This window comes from Lissotriton helveticus, chromosome 4_1 (assembly GCF_964261635.1).
Source record: "Lissotriton helveticus chromosome 4_1, aLisHel1.1, whole genome shotgun sequence".
In the NCBI taxonomy this organism is placed as follows: Eukaryota; Metazoa; Chordata; class Amphibia; order Caudata; family Salamandridae; genus Lissotriton; species Lissotriton helveticus.
In genome coordinates this window covers 2032676507-2032704219 of record NC_136063.1, presented here as the reverse complement: position 1 = coordinate 2032704219, position 27713 = coordinate 2032676507, and the positions used below count along the sequence as shown (strand labels likewise).

Below are 27713 nucleotides of genomic sequence, written 5' to 3'. Positions count from 1 at the left end.
GTATCCCCCTTACCCTGACTAGAAGCAAGGGTCCCTATTTGGACATTGGTACCTACCTCTGCCAACTAGAGACCCCCAGATCTAACACGTTCTAAATTACCTTACAGGATTGTATGGGATAGTTAGCGATCTTAGCATAGATTGACCCTTTCTTATGGAGTGATCTGGGCACAATGCATAAGGCCTTCAAGTGCACTCTCTGCATCACTGGAAGCCATTGAAGATCTTTTAGAGTCTTGTATTGCAGATTAGTGTCTTGGGAGATCTTGAGAAGCTGTGTGGCATCATTCAGGTTGACATGCAACCTTTTGAACACATATTAGGTCAAGAAGAGATATAGAGCATTGCCATAATCAAGGTGTAAGATGATAAGAGCCTGGACAATTAGTCTTCTAGTTAGAAAAAGGAGATTTAAAGCCTTTATAAGCAATCTCAGGACACCAAAACAAATAGCAGCACGTTTGTTTCAGCTGAGTGCTCCATTGTGGGCTGGAATCAAGCCACAGACCAAGAATCTTTATCACACATTTCGGGCTGGGAGCCCCTCCAAATTATTGCCCAGTAGCATAACCTCAGTCCTGCCTTCATTGAGCTTCAGTTTACAGTTAGCTATTGATCTGGCTACTCCCTGAAGGCAGGGGGCCAGACTGAGGTGACTAGAGCTGGAATCAGGAGATACTGAGATCACTAGCTGGGTGTCATCAGCATAAGAGGCCAATGACAGCCAAAGGAGCACACTGTTTCTTTCAGCTAGGGAGTACATATAAAGAATAAAAAGGGTGGGGAAGACGTTTGTGGGAGTAGCAGAAATGATCTTGAATGTTCTACTCTCCGGAGAGAAGGAAAGCCATTTTAGCTCATGGCCATCAATACCCACATTTAATATCCTACAGATACGTTTTGCATGATCTACTGTATCGAAGCCTGCACTGAGATCTAAAACAATAATGGCTTCCTAACCTCCTTGATGCAATGGAAATTTGAGTTCCTCAGCCACTGCCTGTGAAGCTGTTTCTGTGCTGTGCTCTCTTTTTTGTGTAATCAAGTAACATTTATGTGTTGAAACCTTTGTGAATCAGGGCCTCTATTGCGCATGATAATGTTATATATATGTGGTGTATTTTATCTAGTGTTTACTGATTCTCCCTTTCTTTTTCAGCATTACTCACAGACAAGCCTCCGAAGCCACTGTTTCCTTTGGAGAACAAGCCAAGTGTTATAGAAGTCCAGCTGGGTAAGTCCCCCTCTGGGAATGATAGATCTTAACCCTCCACTTTGGTAACAGATGGAAACTCTGCACGCAGCTTGGAAGGTTTATTACCACTGTTATTACATGCAAATCAATTTGCTTCTTTCCATTTATACCGGTTGAGTTTACTGCAACAGCAGTTCAATGAAATGACTCTGTGTATTAGTGAAGACATGCAATGCTAATTGGCTACAGTGGGCATTAAACACACAGGGCTGCTGCTCTTTTCTGCTGCATGATTGATGGGTTAATGAACACACGAGATGGCAATTCTGCTAATTGCTAGTTTTTGTGCTATCTAGTTATAAATAGTTCTGCAAACGGAATCCTGGAAAATTGAGAACAATGTCAAATGACAGCAGTCAAGTTGATAAGTGGCTGCAGATAGAAACTCGCCAGGGGGTAGGCCTTGACAATCTATTTGCATCCTTGGCCAAGAGTTCAAATTACAGCATCTATAAGATGGGTGCAGCCATTCATACAAGCGTCCAAGGATGAGAAACAGGCACCAGTTGTGCTGGATGAAAAGATGCATTCGTGCCTATAATCACGTTTTTTAAAAGCAGTAAATTCTTCCCTGAACCTGAAAGGATTATACGATGCAGGGAGACCAGACCTGTGGGTAGAAAGTTATGGATCAGACTAAATGCTTCCCGAATAATAGAGTTGGAGCCTTAAGCCCAAAACAAACCTCTTCCTGTGCCATTATTTGAACAGGATTAATGTCCTCTTTAAAGTGCTTCTTAAGTGTTTGAGACCCTGTTTTTGACAAATATTTTTAGATGGTTCGGAGCCAAGAAATGAGGGTGAAATCGTTTGCCACTGCACTCATGGCAATCCAATTTTACTCAAGTATTTCCAGAATACACGGTTTTGCAGTGGTTGTGGTGCAATCTTGCACCAACATTTACACCTAAGATCCCAGTGGTCTTTTCTTACACAATGTTGTTTTACATTTCTCAATCCCTGCAGTATCTGTTTTTGGAATGGGCAATAGATAAACCTGGCTTTCTATTAAAATCCTATGCTGACTCCGTCTCCCTTAGGATTCATGCCCCCGGTATGAGAACGTGTGACAAGCAACATCATCCCTAAATTATTGTCCAGAAGTGTGGACATAATGAAAGGGAGATGGAATGAAACTCCTTTTATGCACAGTGATTGAAAAATGCAGTTACAATAATAAAATTACGCTTACAAAAAAGATAGTGTATCCTTTACCTTCAAATAGCTGGTGGATGGATCTGCTCACTGAAGTGTGCTGAGATATTCGCTTGTAACTGGGTTGGCGGGAGTAGAATGTTGAGGAGATAATTCCAGATCATTGTATAGATTCTGTTCTCAAAATGGCTGCTGACGGTTACCTGCTGTGGTGACAGGACCTTTGATAGTGTAGATAACCTGTCTCTGACTAAATATGAAGAATTTTGACCCATGCATTAGTGCTAGTGTCAGCTCTTCCTAACCATGAGTCATTGATTAGAATGCACCTCAAAATCATCCATTGATAGTCAAAGATTAATAGAAAACTATTTATTGTTAAATTCAGCAATGCGCTGGTGTGTCACACTCTATCCTACATATCATGCCGTTTTATGCAATCCTAGAAGCAATCCTTGTTCTTGGGAGCTCACGTTTGAATTCTTCCTTGTGAAAAAAAAGGATTCTTCTTAGTTTGCTCAGATCCTGACAGAAGCGACAGAAACTCAATGTGATCCATCTCGCATGCACTTCTGAGAGTGTATAATTCTTCCAATGTCATGCTGCCGGCTTGTTACATTTTAAATGATTTATTTGGTCAAACTTTCATCAGGGGTTGTGATGGTGGGGTCCTTGTGGTGAACGGTGCCACAATAGGTCCCAAAACCCAAAGATACACAATCGAACAAAGGGACATTCTGGAATGCCTACTATAGCAATACAGAGCAGGGCAAAGAGATCTGTTAGTATTCTCTGCACTGGCTCTAGCATGTATACTCTACCTTCAAAGGGATGGAGGATGGATATGGCATATCTAGACCAAGAAACAGAATCTTGACCAAAATCAAGCATAGATTATCAACACACAATCGTGCACACATTCACATCATCAGACTGAATAGTTCTTCCAAATGGAGTGAATGTTTAATTCTGGATGATTTAATTGTGTCAAGAAAACAATCATTTTTCTTATGGTTTTAGTGCTGATGGGGCTGGTGGTGTTAGCTTGGATTGCACATCATCCAATACATTTGATCTTTCATTTGGTAGGTTGTTTAATTTATTTTAATATAAGGTCGTAGAAAGGCTGGCCCACCTTGGACTTTCATCAATAACTGCATCCATGTTTCCTGCCTTGTCCTTGACAACATTTCTTTTCAGCTGTTAGGCCTTGTCATTCTACTGGGAGTAAGCTTTCTGTTTCAAAGTTATGTCTGGTAAAAAGCTGCAGTCCTATTCAAGAAGCGTGTATGAAAGTGAACGCAGCAGATCTATATTTCTATTATGCTTATTCTTTTTTGAGGATAAATCAAACCATGTCAATTGAATCATCATAAAAAAGAACACTTTTTAGAAAGAAAGTTACACACACAAGAAAAGAATACTGCCTTACATGGTCCTCATCATGAGAACTGGAAAGCACATTAGTCTCAGGAAAGACAAACAACTTCAAAAGGTACTGATTATGTATCAGGTGTAATGTAATGTAAAATAGATTTCTATAGCGCAATACCACCCTACGGGTATCTTGGCACTGAGAGAATACCTTGTTATAAGCATGCTAGATCAGTCACCCTGAAAAATACAGGAACTTAGTTAGAGGGAGCAGGGGGGAGCCAGACAAAATCAGAAGAAGGGCCAGTGACTTTGCATCTGTGTATTATTTCTCCCTCAGGAATAACCATGTCTTCAGTATCTTCCTAAATTGTATTACATTCTCACTCTGCCTGATGTTGGATGGAAGCTCATTCCACAGTCGTGAGGCCACTGAGCTAAAAGCTCTTACTCCTGCCCTAGCTCTTTTAAATCTTGGGATGTTGACCAGATTTGCTGTTAACAAGCGTAGATTTCTTGCAGGAGTATACCACGTAAATTTCCTCCGCAGTGGGCTAGGGCCCAGGCCATGTACTGCCTTAAAATAATGGCGAGAGATTTAAAATAAAGCCTCTGCTGTATCGGTAGCCAATGAAGGACTCTTAGAGCAGAGATGCTGAAGATCTGCGCTGCCGATTTAAGGCCAGCTTTGCTGCTATTGTTTTGATTCTTTGCAGCTTCAGCATCATGGAGTTCGGGGCTCCAAGACAGAGGGAGTTGTAATAGTCCAGCCTGCTCAAGATAATACTCCTCACCACTTGTATTCTAGCAGAGGCTGGTAGTAGTGGGAGAATTTTACGTAGAGCTCTAATTAAGGAGAAGCAAGTGCCGACAGTTTTGTTAACTTGTGAATCAAATTGGAGATTGTTGTCCATCAGCACCCCCTGATTGCGTACTGTTTTAGTTAGAGTTAACAGGCTATCCGTAGGGGTAAGCCGGACGTCAACAGGAATGGGACGGGCTATTTTGCTTGTGGTGCAGAAGACAACTTCTGCTTTGTCTTCATTAAATTGGAGAAAGTTATTTCTGAGCCAGTTTGTAGTGATTTCCATGCACTGATGAAATAAATCCATGGAATTTGCTTTATCTCCTTCCAGCGAGAACATGATCTGAGTATCGTCAGCATAGTTGACCAGTTCCACTCGAAAGGATTTAATGATGGGAATAAGTGGATGCAGGTAGATAATGAATCAAATCGGACTTATAGCAGAGCCCTGTGGGACCCCATCAGCAACAGCAGCCCTTAATGATGTAAAAGGTTGGATGATCCCTGCCTGCGTCCTGACCACTAAATTGGACTGAGGCCATTTTAATACTTGACCTTTAATTCCAATATTTCCGAGTCTTTCTAACAGGATACTATGGTTCACTGTGTCAAATGCTGCTGACATATCCAGCAGCACCAGGACGACCGATTGTCCATTGTCAGCTTGCATTCTCATGTCGTTAAACATAGTTAGTAGGGCTGTTTCTGTTCCGTGCTCCATACGGAATCCAAATCGTAGTTCATCTAGTAGATGATTAACCTCCAGGTAGCGGGACAGAGACTTGCTCAATATTTGCTCGAGGATTTTTACTGGATATGGCAGAAGGGAGATAGGTCTGTAACTAAACATCTCAGAGGGGTCAAGTGTTGGTTTTTTAATTTGTGGGGTCAGTGCTGCCTTTTTCCGGCATTCTTGGACCCCTCCTTCCTGTAGTGATTGGCAACATATCTGACGCAACCGGGGGAAAATTTCCGCCTTAAATTCCTCCACACCCTCTGAGGGAGGGGATCTAGAGGTGACCCTGAGGAAATGGCTAACGCTATATCTTATTAAACAAAGGCAATTGAAACCACTCCAAGGTAGGCTGATGGTTACTATCTAGTCTCTCAGTCTGTGTCTCCAGCACAGTTGGCCCTAGTAAATCATTCTCTGCCTTTGTAGGTGTATTGTTATCACCATTCACTCCAGTCTGCTTCTTAGAATTAAGGCAGTTGATAATTGTGTTAATCTTTTCATTAAAGAAGGTTGCCAAATCGTTACATAGCTATTGTGAGGCTATTATCTTATTACTTTCGCAAATTGGTTTAAAAAGAACCTTTACTATATTAAAAATAGTTCTAGCATTATTCGATGATTGCAAGATGGAGTTTGCGAAGTATTCAGCCTTAGATTTGGCAATTGCCTCCTTATACTTATGCAATTGAGTTTTGTACGTTTTTTTATCTTTTTCAGCATATATTCGCCTCCATTTTCTTTCAGCCAATTTGCTTTCCTAACATCAGGTCCTCTCTGAACCAATGGGTGGAAGGTTTATCTCTGTTTTTCAGCCTCTTTACAGGGATTCTTTGATCTAGGGTATCATTTATCTCAGCGCAAAGGGTGAGATCGTTTTCTCCCACTGACTTTTTTGAGTCAAATAGATTTTCCTCTGTAAGCATTGAACGCTTGCTGGACTTTAGGAAAGCAATTAAATCTTTTTTCTTTCCCTCTGTCTAGTTATTTACTGTCCTCCTGTCGTTTTCTGGTGCCTTCCTGCTCTGTTTCTTAGCCCTGATTTTCTGACGCTGGCAGCGCCGGGACACCTCTTCGCTGAGGCAGCTGTGCGCTATACAAACCTAGATCACATTAACAAATAGTGGGACTTGTTTGTTTTTTAATAGTTTGGACCATTCCCTACCCTGCCCAAAAATTCCCATGACAAGTCTGAAAAGAAGAGCCTTTACAGGTTTCTCCAAAATACTTTTGTAGATTTATTCTCATCCCAGCTCAGAGCAGCATCTTACATCACCTTATACGCAAACATTCTGCAACATATCTAGGCAACAGTATCCATGGCACAAATGCCAACTAAAGACATCTCTACATATCTCCCCCATTACAGAATACAAAATAAGAATACAATAGGAATACAAAATATAAATGGAATGGCCTAAGAAAAAACAATAAGTTATACAAAAAGAACATTGATAACACAGAAAGTATTTCATTGTTCACAAACCTTGCAAACATTTCCTAAACTCCAAGTGGAACCATCATTAAAAATGACAACATTAGATTGTATATCTTTAACTTGAAAAGGTCCTTGATATTTGCTATCCCCTTCACGAACCCTTTCATTCTCGCGTACAACAACTCAATCACCTCCTGGGACATGTATCTGTTTCACACCTTTCCTCAAATTGTAACTACTTGTCATTTTTCTTTGTCCCTTCACATTATCTCTTACTTCATCATGATCAATCCAAACCTTATCTTTTCTACACAACTAAATAGGACACTCTTTTTTTCCTGGTTCTCTTCCTTTAAGGGATACAAAAGGAGCAACCCCAGTTGCTGAATGTGGGGTAACCCTATGTGTCCACATCATTTTTCTTAATTCTTGTTTCCATGATAGTCCATTGGCAAGAGATAATTGTATGTTATCCATAATGATTCGATTAACTCTTTCCATAAGCCCATTAGCCAGGGGTCAAAAAAGAGCCACTTTCACATGTGTAATACCCATTCTTCCAAGGAAATCTCTCATCTCCTTAGAGACAAATTGTACTCGATTGTCGGACACTAGAGAAGTAGGAATTCCTTCCTCCAGAAAAATTCTTTCTAAAAATCTTAACACATTTGCAGTGTTAATTTATCCCATAATTTCCACCATAAACCATAAACCATTTGGAATGATAATCTACTAATATAAGAATGAATCTATCTCTTGTACCTAACTTGCTGGTCGGACCAATGAAATCATTAGCTAATTTCTCCCATGGTCTTGACGGAAACATGTTACATTCCAAAGGAGGCTGACGTACAAATTTAGACTTGTCACTGTTTACACAAAAATGACAGTCTTTCACTATAGCTTCTACATCACTATCAACTCCAGGCCACCAGAATGATTCCCTGACCCTGCGTTTCGACATACCTTGACCAGGATGATCTTTGTGGATAATATCAAGGACTCGCTTTCTTACTCCTGTGGGAGGTACTATCTGCCATCTCCTCGTAACATTTCCTTTGTTTATACTCAACTCATCTCTTTTTTCAAAAAAATCCTTTTCTCCTACATCTTTAGTATCATCAGAGTCCCATCCTTGAATAATTTTCGGTTCTACTCTCAGTAGCACAGAGTCACACTCTCTAGCCTTATTCCATTCTTCTGAAGGCAGGGCCATAACTCCTTTATTGACATCATCACCGACGATGTCTCCACAGATTTCATTGGATTCCTCACTCAACGGCATTCGCGATAAATAATCAGCAATTATATTTTTCTCTCCTTTAACATATTCAACTTCAAAATTAAACTCCATGACAGATAATAACCACCTAGAAATTCTGGTTGTCACATTACCTTCCAATCGTCTCCCATCTTTAAAGATGAATAATAATGGTTTATGGTCAGTAGCGATATTGAAGGGGAGTCCCCATAAAATAAAACTTAAAATGTCTTATTCCACAACAGCAAGCTAAAGCTTCCCTTTCGATAACTGAGTAACATCTCTCAGCACCCTGTAAGCTCCTTGAAGCAAAACCAATAATCCGTTCTTGACCATCCACCACTTGTGACAACACTGCTCCAAATCCGACCCCACTAGCCTCAGCAGTCAGATAAGTCTTACCCGTAACTTCAAAACGACAAAGTAGGTACTTCAGACATATTTTTTTTATGAGTTCTAAAGCCCTCTTACATTCATCAGACCATTTAAATACAACATTCTTTTTTATGATCATCCTCAAAGTTTCAACAATTTCAGTAAAACTACCCACATATTTCGCACAATATTCTGCCAATCCTAAAAAAGATCGGAGTTCCTCTTTACTTGATGGTTCGGAGCCATAGTCACTGCTCTTACAATACTTTTCTTGGGTCTTATGCCATCCCAACTTACTCCATGACCCAAATACTCCACTCTTTCTTTTCTTAACTGACACTTTTCTCTGACACTTTTCTCTTTTTATTGTTAAATTATATTTCTCTAATCTACTCATTACTTCTCCAAACAATGTTTCATGGTCAAAAAAATCTTTCCCAGCAATCAAGATATCATCTCGAAAACACAATTTTTTTTTCATATCCCCAAATATGCTTTTCATAGCTCTTTGAAGCCAGTCCAAATGACATCCTCTTGTATCTAAATGCACCAAGAGGAGTGGCAAAAGAAGTTAAATGTTGTATGATTCATGTAACTTTATCTGATGATTCGCAGCAGACATATCTAGTACACTGAAAATTCGTCCTTGACCCATGGTTGATAACATCTTTGATATATTTGGAAGGGGTTCCTATGTACCCAAATCTTTCTATTAAGGTCACGCAAGTCAATACAAAGACGAATCTTGTCACCATCCTATGGAGCTTTCACAATCAGAGCCAACCATTCAGATGCTTCGATTGGTTCTATAATCTCTTGTTTTAATACATTTCAATCTCTTTTTGTAAAGGTTCAAACATTAAATTAGGAACATTCCTCATCTTGTGTACAACTGGTTTAGTGTTTTCTTTCAAAATAATTTTATGTGAGAAGCCCTTTAATAACCCCAACCTTGAATCGAAAACCTTGGGATACTTCTCAAATAACTCATTGCAATCACTCAAATCTTGAACAGATGTTTTTTCTAGCACCATAATGAGTTCTGTAGCAATTGGATCAATAATGATGTTCAAATCTTTCTGGTGATGCCATCCTAGAAGATCTGACCCAAAATCTGTAATATATACTCTCCCTCTAACTGCCTCACCCTTAAATTTTAGAGTCATCCAACACATACCTTTAATTTCTATTCTCTTTTCTGCATAACCCACTGCTCGACTATCAGGAGAATGCATAATTGGACTGTTTACTTTAGACTAATTGTTTTCAAAAGATCTATTTGAGATAAGCGTATATAAACTTCCAGAATCAGCTAATACATTTATCTCCTTATCTTCAAATAAAATATTGCAATGCGGCTTTTCCAGTTTATCAGTACTTTCCATTTTCACATTATCGACAGTGTCTAATTTATCATTTGTAGTTATTTCGAGATTATTTTGGTCACCATCAATCACCAAAAGAATATCATCAAAGTACTCACAAACATCTTCTACTTCTTCCACTTTACTCTTCCCATAAACTTTTGTATGACACATTTTTTTAAATTGTACTCTTTGTCCACAAGTTCTACATAAAGTACCTCTGGCCATGCAATTCAGGCTACAAGCAATGTGCCCTGGGGAACCACAGCGAAAACATTTGATATCCCTTAATTGATAAGCTGCTTTCTCAGCTTGTGGTTTCCTAAGATCAGTATTCAGTTTAGAATCACTTTTCTTTTTGTATTTTTTTTCAATAACCTCAACCTTTTCTTGTTTGTTAGTAACAGAACTTTCCATTTCTTTAAGCCACATAACAGTATGCTCCATTACCTTTGCTGTTTGAATCCCTTCATCTAAAGTATATTCTTTCATTAGTATTTTTTTTTTAATTTCTTACTACTAGTACAACGCTTATTAATGAATCATTTAACAGTTCAAATATACATGTTAAAGCTAAACCTCTCAGAGTAGAAACATAGAAAGTGATATCTTCACCATCTTTTTGATTTCTAGCAAAAAACTTATGGCGCTCAAGAACAACATTTGTTTTGGGAGTAAAATGAAGTTTTAACATTTGAATAGACATTTCATAAATGTTATTGGGTTGCCCATCACCCATTCCTTGAGAAATCTCTGGTAACTCTTCATAGACTTTTCTTCCTTCAACCCCTAAATGTAGAAGAATTGCTTGCCGCCTAACTGGGCCATAGTTGTCTCTGCCAATAGCTAAAAGATAAGTCATAAATCATTTTTCCATTGTATCCAGGGTATTACTGGTTCATCGGGAGATGATGGAAAAGGTGGGGGAGATGACATAGATTGATCAGATGACAAAGTACCTGTAAACAAATAAAAAAATAAAAATCTACAATAAAAATTTTAAATATAAAATTATAATTTAAAACAAAAAATATGGTGTTGTTATAATTATTGCATTTTATTCCTTTGCGCAGTTCTTCTAATTAGTTTTTTTTATAGTTTCCTTAGTTGCTTGAAGTAGTCTTTTCACTATATCATGAGGAGTTTTCTTTGGAGTACTCCTTCATTTGTTTTCCTTGTAGACGCGTGAAAGTAGAAAGCTGGTCTGATTGGTATAATTGGAAAGAAAGGTAAAATATTTCAATTACTTCAATGTCAGAAATGTTGATATTCGTTTTCCCTCGTCACCACGAAAAGAAGAGCCTTCACAGGTTTCTCCAAAATACTTTTGTAGATTTATTCTCAATACAACGTCCCAGCTCAGAGCAGCAACTTACATCACCGGTGCTCTCCAGTAACTGTCCCAACTAGAATCCTTATACGCAAACATTCTGTAACATAACTAGGCAACAGTATCCATGGCATAAATGCCAACTAAAGACATCTCTACATACTCCCCGTTTTAGTTGCTCTAGGTAGGACTAACAGAAAATGAAATAAAGAGTGGTCAGTTCAGCAAAATGGTAGTACTTCTACCACTCTGGCTTTCAAAGGGTTGGCAAATAATAAATCCATGGTACGGCCTCTTTGATGTGTGGATTCTTGCACAAGTTGTTGCATGTTAAGACTCTCACATGCTTATAATAGATCTCTTGGGGCTGAATTCCCAACCCCCTTGTCCCAGAGATTAGAATCCCCTAATAAATCAATGTAGAGTGAGTAAGTGACATATTATACACCAAATCAATCAGATCCTGGCAGTGAGATCTCTGTCCTGTGGGTGGCCTATAGCACACAATGCCAGTGAGTATCTGTCCCTTATCCACCTTCAGAAGTTCTGCCCCCTAAAACTCGTCTATTTGAAGTGCAGTGAAATTCAATTTTTCAATAAAATTCACTCCAACCCCCTCCTCTTCACCCATGCATTTGGGGTTTATGGAAGGCTTTATATCCTGAGGGACATGCTAACCCTAGTTCCACTATAGAATCACTCCGAGTCCATATTTCCGTGATAAACAGAATGTTAAAGTCATAACTTTCTAACATAATGAAAATCTTTTGATAGTGCTTAACTAGGGAGCTGGCATTGAATAACCCACATTTTAAGCTGTCAGGATGTAACCCTATTGGAGGGGTGATTACATTCCCCCAATTATTTGCTGCAGAACCCTAAGCAGCTCGCTTACCTATAAGAATAAGTTGTTCCCTTGAGTAGGAAGTTCTAGTATTGCTGGGTGGACGGTATTCCTCGCCGGCAGCATAGCTGGCGCTGGGCGCGGATGGGCACAGATCGGCTTACCTCTGGCGTGCCTCGGCGCGTGCGCTGCTAGCTTGTATTCCCTTTCCTTAAGTAGAGGGGGAGAGTCCTGAATAACGATCAACTGAAACGCTGACCAAGATGGCATACGTCGGGTGACCCGCTCTGACAGGCGGAAGTACACCAGCACCATGGTGGAGAGGATTTACCTCATGGGATTCCTCACCGCCTGAGTTTGAGTAGTCTGTTCTGTCTACACCTAGGGGCATATTATCAACAAATAGCGATATTTATCGCTAAGTAGGGTTAGAGACAATTCTTTTATCGCTAAGTATCGCTAAGCATCGCCTATTTTTATCGCTTAGGAACCTTGCTATTATCAAGGTTTATCTCCTAAGCGATAAAAATCGGCCGAAATGCATGAATATCGCTGAAAAGTCAGCGATATTCATGCATTATCGAGCTAATGCTCTTAGCCATGTTATCCACCTCCCATTGGATAACATGGCTAAGAACTGCTCAGGGGCAGGTGTTAGCTTTTGGAGATATTCGCGCTTAGCGCGAATATCTCCAAAAGTTGGTAATAGGAGATAGCAATGTTAGCGACTGTTTCCAGTCACTAACATCTTGGCACGCCCACTTTGCATGTCATTAGTGATAAATATCACTGACATGCAAAGTGGGGCCCAAGATGGTCGCTATCTCCTACTAGCTGTCGCTAACTGGTGTTAGCGACAGCTTGGTAATAGGGAGATAATTTTATCTCCGCTTTCTTGGCTTTTAAAGCCAAAAAAGCGGAGATAAACCCCCTTGATAATATGCCCCCTAGTTTTTCTGGTTATAGGAGAACCTGGCTCGATTTTTCTGGCTGGTAAAATGGACCAAACAAATGAAAGGAGCCTTTTGCTGCAGCTGCAGATAATACTTTCCCTACTCCTACTCCTCCACCACCCCACTATCTCTCACTGTCAACTCCTCCTCTACTCCCCCAACTACAGGCCCTTGCATACATTTGCCACTTGCTCAGCACAGATGGTTCAGGTATGAAGTGAAAGAATAAGAACTGTCAAATTCTGACTGGTTAATGACTGGAAAAATCAGTCCCCCATGATAATTCTCCATTCCGTGGGGTTTTATTCTCAATTGCATGGTACTGGTGAGAAATGACTGCATGAGAACAGTAGAACTGATGGCGATTGCACCATTACCCTAGCACTTTGCAACATATAATAAGTGCTAGATTGAGCTAGCAAAATGAATTTCTACAATGGTGCACTCTACTTTCCACTGTGCCTTGCTCCTAATTTAATAAAGACAAGTAGTTATCTGCCAAGTTCACACCCAGGGTCATTCTACTTGATTAAAGTACATTGATTGCAAGTTGGCAGGAACCTCGATATAAAGCATGCAAATCACTGATCACAAGATAGGACCAAGAGAACCTTTCTGACTGATAGCATACATAGAAAGATACACATTTCTGCTTCCTAGATAGTTCTAATGATTCTAACAAAGCCAGAAGGCAGACTGACGTCATTTCACCCAAAGATTGTAAGAGTGCATTTATACATGCCGGAAATGCAATGAAAATAGGTATAAATGACATACATGGTGGGAGGTAGTCTGAACCGCAACTTAAAACATGGGCGTTGCTTTCATGTACAAAGTTACTAATTTGACAAGCGTTTCTTCTAGGGTTGCTTTATTTCCCCTAAGTAAATTAGACAAAAGCTTTTACACAAATATTCTGTTTTGACCCCCAACCCAAAAATATAGAGATTGTGATAAGGCTAGTATTAGCCTGATGGTATGTAACACTAACAAGATGCAATTACTTTCGTTGCATTTATTCAAATTATTAATAAATGTGATGGCCTTAATGCTTTTGCACGAGACCTTTTCAACTTTGAATCCAATACTACTAGTCGCCATTCTTCATTTGGTTCCAGTTGAGTGAGTGCTTTTTTTCATAACTCTCTTTATAGGCTTATTAAAGCAATAAAATGCAACACAAGAATATATTTAAAACATTTCAGCACTCTAACAATGCCCATGTATTTGATATATATCCAGTAGCACAAATGACAGTCTAGTTTATCTTCCAATTACGCCACAGACTCTGAATATATGATCATACATTCAGCTGCAATGAAGGCAAATGATCTCACCATGACCCTTTATCTCTAGCCATGTTTCCTAGGGCAGCCTCTTGCTTATAGGTCATCTCATCTGCCACTGCACAGATGTCTATACCCTTAAACAATTCTTCAGCTGATGGGGCAGCCATTGTTCTCCATATTGGCCTGTTCTAGGTCTAAAAACCAACTTAAGCCTTCCCCGCCCAGCCTAAATCCACCATTATTCCCAATAGAGCAACCTTGAATTTAATCCAAAAAGGTTGGATCTCTGGCCAGTCCAGCACCACATGGGAAAAAGTACCCTCCTCCGATCTTCACCTGAGAAAAGTCGGGTCAGTACTCCTTTCCATTTTATGCAACCATGCGGGTGTGTAATATACTCAATGGAAATATCTGAAATGAATGAAACATTGCCACCAACACTTTGTATTGTCTACATATACCTTACCCTTCTAACTTTTGAAGGATTCGCTTGGATTCTAATTGGTTGCAGTCTGAGACTGATATCAATTCTGAGTTCTTACTCTCTAGGGTATGTCTAATTTGTCAGCATCTAGAAAACTGTGAATTATGGAGTTCAAACTCATCACTACTCGCCCAAAGGTTTGGATGAGATTAGTTTTCCATCTATTCCCTACTTTGGAAATACCTGTGTGCCCCATGCATAAAAGCCTGTCAATTGGGTAACTATTTTTAACCAAGATCCGTAGTACCACTGTGGGATTTCCCTTAGTTTTTTGCCCATACCAAAAGTTACTTTGTCGTAATATTAATTGAAAATCAAACTTCACCATTGAGTTGATCTTTTATTAAATATTAACAATAGTGGTTTAATCATATTTCTAGATGGCCCAATAAAAAGGTAACGGAACTAATATTTAATATTGCTTCCCATTGTCTCTGTATGGGCAAGCCAGGCTTCCTACAGTAAAAATAAATTTTGGGTTCTAATCACTAAAAAGACATGGGGCCCGATATAGGTCGCAAATACCAGTCGGAAACGGCTGAAACCGGCCGTTTCCGACCGGTATTTGGCATCTTGAGATGTAGGGGGCTATATTTTACAGAATCGGTAAATTTACCGAATTGGTAAATTTACAGATTCTGTAAAATACCGAATCGGTAATTTTACCGAATCGGAAAATTCCTGATGTAGGTAGCACTGTTTCCAGTGCTACAGGCCTTTTAGATTCGGTATTTTACCACCCAATCCAATTGGGTGGTGAAATACCGAATCCAGGTGTGCATGCACATCTGTGCCATGTGGCACACAGACATGCCCTTAGGGCATGCCTGTGTGCCACATGGCACACATGCCCGTCTTTGGGGTGCTAGAGGTTGTCAAAGTGACACCCCCTGCACCCTTGCAAAATTCGGTATTTACCGATTCGGTAAATACCGAATCGGTAATGCCCATTGATTCCTATGGGCTTCAATGCCCATAGGAATCAATGGGCATTACCGATTCGGTATTTAGCGAATCGGTAAATACCGAATCTTTCCGATTCGGTAATTGAAAAAATACAATTACCTACATCTGCCCTGCTCTTTTTTACCACTTCTTAAATACCGATTCGGTATGAATCGGTATTTAAGAAGTGGTAAAAAAAGATTTACCTACATCGGGCCCATGGTCCCTTAAAATGTCTACATGTCCTACTTTAAAATACTGTGCACCCTGCCTTGTAGATTACCAGGCATACATAAGGGAGGCCAATTAATATTTAGAAGGGAAGTTTTCTTCTGTGAAAAAGGATTATTTTGACAGCTTTTGTAGTTTTCAACCTGTTTTGACAGGTTTAAGACTGCAGCAGCCAGGCTACAATGGCAGGCCTTAAGTCATGTTTGCCTTGCCACACTAGAGGATGGCACAGTAGTGCTTTAGCCCAATAGGCGACATTCAGCTTTCCATGCTATGGGTGTTTGGGACACCATGTACTATGGCTTTACTAAAAGTTAAATAGGGCAATTAAGTATTATCCAATTTCCAGATGTTTTAATAGTCAGAACACATACACTAGGCACTGTACAACGGTATCTGAGTGTGGAGAGTCTAGCAAAAAATGGGTTGATCACGCAAAAAGAAGCATTTTCCTACATAGTATACAAACAAAAATGTATGTTATAGTAATTAAAGTCACTTATCCGATATTCAATTTTTTTCCTATTAATGAATGTTATTTGTTTCCATTGGTATAGGTGCAGCACTCATGAAACCTAATCTCGGCTCTGGCAAACCAAATCTCATTCAGTTTCCTTATTTGATAGTTTATAATATTTCTATCACTTACTGTATTTAGTAAAAGGTCTGTTTTTTTACAAGTAATAATTAGACTGCAGGTTATATATTCCATAGTAAGGTGTCTAGTCATAATAAGTGTCAATGTTTCTGTAGTAGTTTATATATTTCATTGTTCTCTGTTGTGTATCTTATGACATACCCAACTATTAAGATAATTTATAAAGTGCTTTCTAGAATCTGTTCTCAAATTCACCCTTTTGTTTTTAATTTTCCTCCTCTGGGATTAGGCACCATTTTTTGATAGGTGAAAGACCTTCTCCTATACCCTAGCTAGATGTGGGAATGACCCATTCCTCTTTCCATCCTGGGAGGGGAGTTACTCCAGACCAGAGATGGAGTAACTTTCCAACTTTTTTTAGGATGGCAAATGGTAGGATTGGCATTTGATAATGCTCACAGAAATACATGTTTGCCGCAATCCCAAACTTCCTAAGAAAACGACTCCTTGGAACACCCCATTCCCCTGAATGTCAGTGAGTTGCTCCTCGTGTGCAGTAGCTTGACCTCTTGAACCAGCGATGTCCTCTTCTAGTGCAGCTGTCCTAGTTTCAAGCTCTGTCATCCGGTCACTTATATCATTACAGGTTCCAGCAATTTTTCTACTTGCACCCTGATGCTTCCGGTTAGCATTCTGGGAGCGCTCGCTTTCCATTCGGGCTTCTTCCCTGTGTGCCATAACACACTGCAGTATGGATTCTAGAGTGGGGGAGAGTACTGGAGAGCCTGCAGGCCCTTCTTCTAAATTAGGCTGATTCCGAGCCCCCACCAGTTGTTCTCCCATGGAATAATCCCATCTAAGATCATTTTGTTTGGGGTTACCCATTCTCCCGGTCCGGAGGTGTGTTTTTCTATTAGGTGTAATCTTATCCCTACCTCTCCCTTCAGTATCCATACCCGAGATACTGTCTTCCTCACTTGATTCTGAGTTAGTCCCGTGACCTGAGCCCAGACAAGACCAAGTAACATCGGAAAGTGAATAAAAGTCATTTGCTTCTGAATCCACATCCTTCTCCCTGCCCACCTGCAGGACCCTGCACGACTTAGGGGGCCCTTTACATTCTTTTTCTTTCTCCCTTGAATTTAAATGCAGCCCCAAGCTTTCCTCCTGCTGCATCACCTTCTCATTTAATAGCTGAATATGCTTTGTGCCCCCGATGAGTCCTTATTCACCCACATCCACATCAACATCCTCATTCTCAGTATTAGACAGAATAATGCCTGTGTCTGTAGCGTGATCGTCTCTATTTCCTAGATTCCGTTATTTCCCCCTTACCCAGCGGCGCCTTACCAGTTATATTTAGTCCCTCAGAGCCAGCTTCTTTAATTCTACAATGCTGCTCCTTCGATACACCAGTAGCTGAGCTACTCCCTGTGCCCCGGAACATATCAATTATTGTAGTGGGCCGGGGTGCCTGGGGCTACGCACCCGCACCCCTCCTCTTCCCGTCCTGGGCATTCTCCATCCTCACACGCTGCCGCCGTCGAACCTGTGCAGCAAGGATCAGATCCGGATCCGCCATACTCTGCTGCAGAGGCTACCTTGGAAACTCCACTGGAGCCGGCTGCACCGGACCTCCTTTTCCTTTTGGACACGTCTTCGGAGCCATATCATCGATCTCCACACTCGCGGTCAGCCGGGTTCCAATGCTCCCTCTCACGCCCTGGATCCGGGCCAATTCCAGCTCCAGACCGCGACAGCCAGCAATCAGCTGCTCTGCGATCTTTGCAAGCACCAAAGCTGCACACCTAATCTCCGGTAACCACCGCTCCATCAATGCGAGCTTCATTGTGGCGGTAGTTCTATATGGGCGTGGCGCGATTTCGGTCCTCTTTAGCCTATATTTAGCCAAAACTCGCCATCACTGGGGGGACAACAACAACCAACCTCACTCAGTCGCCATCTTGCCCACCTATCTGACATCCCCCGTAATCATAGCTTCCTCTGTTAAGGTCAGTCAGCCCCACATCACTTTTTTTAATGTCTACGATAAGGTGGAACACCAAGAGTGGTTTTGGAATCACCACCATGATTGTTATTTTTCATTCTTCCATACAATATAATAGCCGAACCCGCCAATCAAAATATTCTTACTCAAAGATTCCATACAACTGATCTAATCTGGGCTCTGGCAAACCAAATCTCATTCCGTTTCCTAATTTGATAGTTTATAATATTTCTATCTCTTACTCTATTTAGTAAAAGGTCTGTTTCTTTTACAAGTAATATTTGGATTGCAGGTCTTATATTCCATAGTAAGGTGTCTATTCATAATAAGTGTCAATGTTTCTGTAGTAGTTTGTATATTTAATTGTTCTCTGTTGTGTATCTTATAACAAACCCAACTATTAAGATACTTTATAACGTGCTTTCTAGAATCTGTTCTCAAATTCACTCTTTTGTTTTTAATTTTCCTCCTCTGGGATAACACACCATTTTTTGATAGGTGAAAGACTTTCTCCTATACCCTAGTTAAATGTAGGGATAACCCATTCCTCTTTCCATCTTGGGAGGGGAGTTACTCCAGACCAGAGATGGAGTAACTTTACAACTTTTTTTAGGATGACAAATGGTTGGATCAGCATTTGATAATGCCCACAGATATACATGTTTGTCGGCAATCCCAAACTTCCTAAGAAAGCCACTCCTTGGAACACCCCATTCCCTCACCCTAGGTCTGACTGCAGATTTCTCTGTACTCTGGCAGAGAAATCTACAGTAGTAAAGTCATCCAGACCTGCCGAGAATTCTTTTGGGAATTCCCAGCAGGCATAGATGGAGGTAATTTCAGTTGTAAACTTATGTTTATGGCCAAATATTCCTTTGTGATTAGGGACCATTGTTTTGTCAAAGATGCTAATTGCATCGTAGGACCTGATTAGAGTTTGGCTGTCAGGGTGGTGAGGGCATTATGTCTGCCACCCTGATGAATACTATATGCCAAATTTAGAGATCACATCTGGCCCAGCAGTGATAATGGTACCTTGATAGAAACCATCTTCATGGCAGTTTCTATCAAGTTGCAAAAAGTTTGATGGACAACTATCTTTGTTTTGACTTTACCAAAAATGTTTTCTTTTTCAAAATAATCTACAAAATGGAAGTTACTTATTGAAATCAAATAGGTAATGAAAAGGGACATCACACCATCCACCCCAAATATGGTGATCATTGTAATGCCCTTCCTCCAAGTATCTTTAATTGGTAGGGCTATCATAGGAAGCTTTTGCTCAATAGAGTCAACTGGGGCTCCATTGATGGAAAGCTGGTGGCTTCCTGGCCTTAAATAATGTGGGTGGACCGAAGGTTTTGCAGACAGGATACTCTGTAAGGTTTGCAATAGAATACCTTGCCCACCAAACTATAAATCTGCCCCTGTTGTCCTAGGTCCTGCTTATGATTATGTTTGTAGGGCAATACCCAGGGGGTAAGCACCGTCTCAATTTTCCCCAGGTCATTGTTGGCAGATGGAACGAAGGGAAAAATTCCTTAGTTAACAAGACAGGCAGATTTTGGGGCAAAAGGCACCAAAATCTGTCTGTAAATTCTCATTATCACTGAGAAATTCATGATTAGGGATATTTATGGCACTTGAAAAATAATGACCATTGTTATTTATCTGATGCAGTGATTATCATGCTAAACAGCCTCCCATCTATACTAATATAATAAAGAGAAAGCCCAAACCTTTGAGGCGGGTAATCTCAGGAACCACAGCACCAATCACAACACCCAATACAGCGTTGGAAAGGGCAGTTGCAGCAGAAGGACATAGGCTATGCAGAAGCCCACCATATATATTTAAAAGGTAAAAGAACCGTGCCAGCAAAGTAGACCCTTGTGGGTGTGTCTGCGTTGTGCTGTGGGCGTGTGCTGGGGGCGTGACAAACACTGGGGGCGTGTGGTACGTTCCTCCCTTCATGCCATGTCTCATATCGTGTGCTGTGGGCGTGTGCTGGGGGCATGGACGTGTGCGGGGCGCGGGATTACGGAAAAAAAAGCGAGTGTTGTGCCCAATATTTCATTGATTTTTCTTCCCAGGTTCTGTACATTCCAGCTCCGGGTGTCCACCCTGCTCCCTTTAAATACCCCTGCTCCCCATAATCATAACCCACCCTTACTCCTTAAAATACCCCAACACCCTTGAACACTAACCCATCTTAACCCTATAAGTATACCCTGTACCCCAAAAACCAAACCTATCCCTGAACCCTATAAATACCCCTGTACCCCAAAACCCAAACCTACCCCTGAACCATAAAAATAACCCTGTACCCCAAAACCCAAACCTACCCCTGAACCCTAAAATACCCCTGTACCCCAAAACCCAAACCTAGCCCTGAACCCTAAAAATACCCCTGTACCCCAAAACCCAAACCTAGCCCTGAACCCTTAAAATACCCCTGTACCCCAAAACCCAAACCTACCCCTGAACTCTAAAAATACCCCTATACCCCAAAACCCAAACCTAGCCCGGAACCCTAAAAATACCCCTGTACCCCAAAACCCATGCCTATCCCTAAACCCTAAAACTACCCCTGTATCCCATAACCCAAAACTATATCTGAACCCTTAAAATACCCAAACACCCCAAAACATATACCTCAGTACCCCAAAACATATACCACTATACTCATACTTACCTTATCCAAACATTAAAAAAAACATGCTTTTACCATTCGTGCATTTACAACGAATTTCATTGTAGATGGATGCGTGGTAAAGCATATAAAATGTAATGCCATGCGTTATAATGGCATTGCGGAGTCATGGTACTTTCGTAATGAAAGTATGCGGAGTGTTGGTATGCGGAAATGAAGTTGCGGAATAATGGGCTTTTACCCTCCTCCGGTAAGTACATTGGTGGCACGGCGGCCCACATCTCCAGCAACATACTTATATTTTTTCACCACCAATTTCAAAATGCACAGGTCTCTCTCATTGATGGCCAGCACCGACATACACTTTTAGACACACCTCCCGCCACAAGTTCTAGAATTGCGAACTTTAGAGCTGGGAAGCTACGTTTGAATCTCAGTATCAGCTCAACATCCTGTGATTCCAGGCAAATCGCTTTGTCTCCCCGTGCCTACCACAAATTAATGTGTTCTTCTGTAATGTAAATTGTGGTCATGCCCTGTTGTCGAGTTTGCGCTCTATAATATTGCAAGAAAAATAAAGTAGGGAACCTCGAGTTCACACACTACTGAACGCGCACTCTTAAGTGCATCAGAAGTGCACTGTGAATCAGAGCGTTTCACAGGCCTGTCACAGATAAGAAATGCTATCAAAATGAAATCCTACAAACCAATATACTACTGGCCGGCAGCAATTCATACCCGGACAACGTCGGGACGGGCTGCTAGTTAGTAATGAAGGTGTAGTTGCAGTTCTAATTCTGTATTTTCAAGATGAAGTTGTGTTTACCATTTTAGTTTTGGAGTTCCATGCCATTATGCCAATACCTTGCTTGAGACTACCTGAGCCTTGCACAATGAAGCCTTATGAACTTTGCCATTTGACACATAACTAGATTAACAAGTGTTATGTTTTTAGATACTTTTCACATCGGGGCGCTGTCTGGGCAACGTCTATGTTAAGTTAGCTTTGCCATTGTTATCATATTTATCTTCTAAAACTACGTTGTGTTTCACAGATGCGCCACTTAGTATGACAGTTCATTGTCAAGCTACACTCTTGTCTGCATTTGTTTGCTCCCATGAGAGCATATATGAAGGGCAAGGGATTCCATCTATCCTCCTTTCTCTTTCAGAGTGATATATGTTTTACACTTTAAGAGCCAGATGTACTAATAGTAAAAATTGTGATTTCCAAATTGCAATTCTTACAGAATCACTATTTGGAAATCGCAGCTCCAAATGCATCAAAATGTTAAATGAAATTTAGGGATACCCAGTGGGTAGAAAATTGACCTATCTCAAGAATATTAGTGTGTTAGGCAGAAGTTTAGGACCCACTGCAAAAGACAGCCATCACAGGGATGGTGGCCTGCTGGGGTCAGCAGACCATTATGTCTGTGGCTGCTTTTTAATAAACCATACATTTTTTTACATGCAGCCTTTTACCTTAAAGGAAACAGGACCTCATTTAAAAAGAAATTTTTATTTGTGTTTTTTTAATTTTAGGTAGATACAGTTGTCCCATGTACCTCTAACTCCTCGTAAACAAAGCTGTGGTTTTCATTCACAAAGGGGAACGGGTTCCTAAAGGACCCCTTCCCTTTTGGAATGGCTTACCACTACATGATTGCAGTCAGTGAATTATTAATCTTTCGTGGCCGTAATTTGGTTGTATTAGAAATGGGGTTTCCAGTTGGCTAGGGTATGCACCTAAGCCACGCGGAATCCACCACTCTAGTCAGGTTAAGGGAGTTACTCACCAAAGATAACCCCTGCTCACCCCCTTAGTAGCTTGTCAGAGCAGTCAGGCTTATCCTGGAGGCAATTTGTAAACACACACACACACACACACCAGTGGCACACTAGGCACACCACAAAAGACATTCCACACAATGTTCATATACAAATATACCCTGTATTACATAAAAAACACATTGACCATAATCACATAACTCACTTTGCCAACTAGACAGTCAATCAATCAATCAATCACGGCATTTGTAAAGCGCGCTACTCACCCGGGAGGGTCTCAAGGCGCTGGGGGAGAGGGGTATGTTACTGCTCGAACAGCCAGGTCTTGAGCTGCTTCCTGAAGGAGAGATGGTCTTGGGTTCGCCGAAGGTGGGTTGGGAGGGAGTTCCAAGTCTTGGCTGCCAGGTAGGAGAAGGATCTTCCTCCGGCGGTGGCTCTGTGGATGCGTGGTACGGTGGCGAGGGCGTGGCTGGTCGATCGTAGCTGGCGGGTGGGCGTGTAGAAGGTCATGCGGTCGTTGAGGTACTTGGGGCCCAGGTCGTGGAGAGCCTTGTGTGCATGGGTGAGGAGTCTGAACGTGATTCTCTTGCTGACGGGGAGCCAGTGCAGGTCTCTCAAGTGTCCGGTGATGTGGCTGTGTCGAGGGATGTCCAGGATGAGTCGTGCGGAGGCGTTCGTTGGAGTCTTTTTTGAAGTTTGGCAATGGTTCCGGCGTAGAGGGTGTTCCCGTAGTCAAGTCGGCTAGTGACGACTGCCTGGGTGACGGTCTTCCTGGTTTCAGTGGGGATCCATCTGAAGATCTTGCGGAGCATGCGCAGGGTGTTGAAGCATGAAGATGACACGGCTTTGACTTGTCTGGTCATCGACAGTGAGGAGTCCAGGATGAAGCCCAGGTTGCGTGCATGGTCCGTTGGTTTGGGAGCGGTGCCCAGGGCCGGGGGCCACCAGGAGTCGTCCCATGCGGAGGGTGCTGATCCCAGGGTGAGGACTTCCGTCTTGTCTGAGTTCAGTTTAAGGCAGCTGTTCCTCATCCAGTCGGCGACGTCTTTCATCCCTTCGTGTAGGTTGGCTCTGGCAGTGGTGGGGTCGTTGGTGAGGGAGAGGATCAGCTGGGTGTCGTCGGCGTAGGAGATGATGTTGAGGTTGTGTTGGCGTGCGATGGCTGCGAGGGGGCTCATGTAGACGTTGAAGAGGGTTGGGCTGAGTGAAGATCCTTGTGGTACGCCGCAGATGACTTCGGTGGCCTCGGATCTGAACGGAGGGAGGTGGACTCTCTAGGTTCTTCCGGCGAGGAACAAGATGATCCACTCCAGTGCTTTCTCTCGGATTCCGATGTTGCTGAGGCGCTTCACTAGGGTGCGGTGGCAGACAGTGCTACATTTAGATGTAGCAGGTTTATTTTTGTTGAAGTATTTTATTTTCCTGAGACTTCCAACAGGAGGCCAGCACACACACGCCCTTGGAGAATTCTTCACAAGTAGGAAACTACAGCAGGGAAAAAAGAGCCAGTCCTTTTCTTCCACCACAGACAGAAGCAGCAACTGCAGGCCCAACCACCCCTCACTCAGAAAAGGCAGCACGCCTCACACAGTTCTTCCGCTCTTCTTCATTGCACTCTGCTTGTTTTTTGAAGTAATCTAAAGTCTTGGGGTTTAAGTTCCAATAATTATACTACATTTTGTCATTGTTTTCTTTGTGGCAGTCTCTAAGCTCTGACCAAACCAGTTCTGTCCTCCCAGGCTCAGCCTGACCACAGGGGGTGAAGACAGCATTCATATTCAGGTGCAAGCGAAACTCCACCCACAACCCTAAATGCAGACCAGGTCTCTTCAGCCAAGCGATGAGTCACCCAGGCAACGCAGGACACTCTTTAACCCCTTCTGGCTGTCTAGAGTTAATGTCTATCCCCAGCTCCTGTCACTCCAAAAACAGAGGCTGAATACACAAACAGTCAGAGACACATAGACTGGTAAAGCAAGAAAATGCTGACTTTCCAAAAGTTCAAAATAGAAGGGGGTAGGCCCAAAAAATTAGAAGCTGGATAGGGCCTACTTAAAAGCACACAACATGAAATCTAGCCACCACATGTATTGCTGTTTTCTATTCCAACAGACAAAGGACCCAACCTTAATTCATTGGTCCTGGTTATTTATTTAATTAATTATTCATTTTTTGTGATTTTTCAAATATCATGTATGTCTGAGATTGTGAAAACACTTTTTGTTTCAAAACAATACTTTACATTCATTCAACGTAAGATAAACAACATTGCATGAAAAAAATAAAAACAAAAACACTAAATTCTAAATGGTACACCAATCAGTCATTTTTAGAATTTCATATATGCAGCAATCCTAATAGGCATAATTTGGACAGTCCTTTTGGCTAGGATGCTGTCCATTGGGAAACAAAGGTTTAGAAACAGCTGGGGTTCAATGTTACACAATATCCCTCAAAGCTGCTAGTGTTCGTGATTTAATGCTTCCTCAATGGTAGACCAAGTAGTATTCATGGGGCTCTCTTCAGGGCTTTGACTTGGTGTGATCTAAAAAACATAAATAATATAATAATAAACAGTGTTGCTGTTTTGTAGCCAGTCCTCCTTTCTCGATATTCATTTTATCGTATTTTTAAAATGTACTGCACTCTACCTGTTTGTGCTCTATGCTTGTTTGCTAGAGAACTCTTTGTCACTAATGCAGTGAGGACACAAATTCAAAGACGGTTCTATTAAATAATGTAACAGTAGAAGGGGAATCGTAAATAAATGAAAACTGGACTAATTTTAACCCAGCCCCCCCGAAATGATGTATTTTTATTATCAGTATCTTTACTTCAGTGTTAAAGGGCATAACCGCAGGAGTTTCATTCTTATATTGGTGTGAAAATCAGTTCATGCGGGCAACTATGCTTCTTCCTAAAAATGGAAACATACTATTTTAGATGATATCGTTTCCAGCCCACTTCCTGCTTGTTGGATGGTTGGAGAGGCAACATATTAGCTTACTTATGAATCTGGGAGACTTGAGCTCTCTGGAATTATTCCACAGGCACGCTCTGTGTGAAGCGTCTTCAACTGCGTCTCGTCCATTATTTCTTTCAGTTTGGGGAAAACAGACACACGATTAGGGATACGTTCTCATGTGGGACACTGTAGTCTGTAACATTGTGTCTAATCAGAGCGGAGGAGGTTTCCTTTCTTACTTAATTCAGCTACGGCGTTCTGTCATCGTCTTTCCGAGTATGGGCGGTGGTGGTTACTTCCTGCCTGATTAATTTTTAAAGAAAGGACCCTCCGATTCTGGGTGGAATGTGAATTGCTGCTTTAGAAACATATAATGAAACGAGTATGCCGCAATGAAAGCGTATTTTTTAAATACGGGGTTAAAGGCACCACTGAAACCTTTTTTAACTTTTCAATGAACAGTGAACAGCAATGAACAACACAGAGCATAGCGACACTGTAAACAAAACTCCTATTCCAAATCTGATTATGATGCATGGTGGGACTTGAAGTCCTTGGAATGAAGACAATTATGTCCTGGATAATTCTGACATTTTATTCAAGCCTTTAATTGTGTTGTTAAATTTCAGTATGCGGTATGTCCCTTTTTGTTGTAAAGACGCTTCTACATCTCCGCCTCGAGGAGTTTGTTTAATCACTGAAAGTACAGTCCATTTAAGTTCTTTCTCACTGTATTTCTTTTCTGTGTAGTGGATCACTATGGGCGCTGTCATCACCTTTGTTTTAATTCTGTAGCGGTGCTGCACCATGCGTTGATTCACTTGTTTGTTTGTTTGTTTTGCCAATATATATTTTGGGACACAGGCAGGCGACTGCATAGATCACATTCTTTGTTTTACAGTTGGAGAATTCTTTGTGGGACCACTTCTGGGTATCGTGTCTAAATTCACTTTCTTCAACTGTGGTTTCGCAGACCGAACAGTTGCCACACTTGTTGTGCCCCTCGATTGGTTCTAATTTCCATTGGGCCCTTCCTTCTTTTGAGTGGACATGACCTTCTCAGCTCTGACAATGCGTTGGCCAATACTGGCATTATTCCTCATTCCAAATATAGGGTGCTCGAATGGATATTCCAAATTTTGGAGAAGATGCCAATTTTTCAGAACAATTTGGTGAACTTTTTGGGTATGTGGACCATAGGTCGAGACATAAACCAATTTATCCAAGGGCTGTTTTTTTTCGTAAGGAGGCCTTCACGTGGACCATACCAGGCTCTTTTAATGGCGTGTTTAAGTAATTTCTTTGGGTCCCCCCAACATTTCAGTTGGTCACAAAAAGCTGCAGCATGGACTTCAAATCTTCTTTGAGGGAGCAGTTTCTCAGCAGTTGGCCATATGGTAAATTATCCTTCAAATTTCTTGGGTAGGAGCTCTTATAATGAAGGATTGTATTCTTGTCAGTAGATTTTCTGTGTAATGTGGTCAGTAGTACATTTCCATACGGTATGACACGACATCCAGGAAAGTCAAGCCTGTCTTGCTCTTGGTAATGGTGAATTTGATGTCCTCATGCCTCGAGTTCAACCATCCATGAAAGTTTCCAAGATCTTCTTCCGATCTGCTCTAGAGGCACATGATATCATCGATATATCTGTAACACTGGAGTAGGTGTTCTTTGAATGGGTTTCCATTGACGATGAATCTGTCTTCAAATCTGGCCATATAGAGTACCGCCATCTCTGGAGCGAAGGGACAGCCCATTGCAGTCCCCTTCAATTGAATATAAAACGCATCTCAAACTTTAAGTCGTTTTTCTTCAATGCTACTTCAGCAAATTGGAGTATGAATTTTGTTGGCACTCGA

At 41.3% G+C, this 27713-nt stretch overlaps 1 protein-coding gene across 1 annotated transcript in view; it reads left to right on the top strand.

Moving 5' to 3' along the window:
• Positions 1–27713, top strand: part of IL1RAPL2 (interleukin 1 receptor accessory protein like 2) — a gene marked incomplete at its 5' end in the record, with an annotated part of 1483925 nt that overhangs the window by 633571 nt on the left and 822641 nt on the right. The window contains one exon of the mRNA XM_078686325.1: positions 1160–1234. Within this exon, the coding sequence (XP_078542451.1) occupies positions 1160–1234 (75 nt within the window). The remainder of the gene's footprint in view (positions 1–1159; positions 1235–27713) is intronic.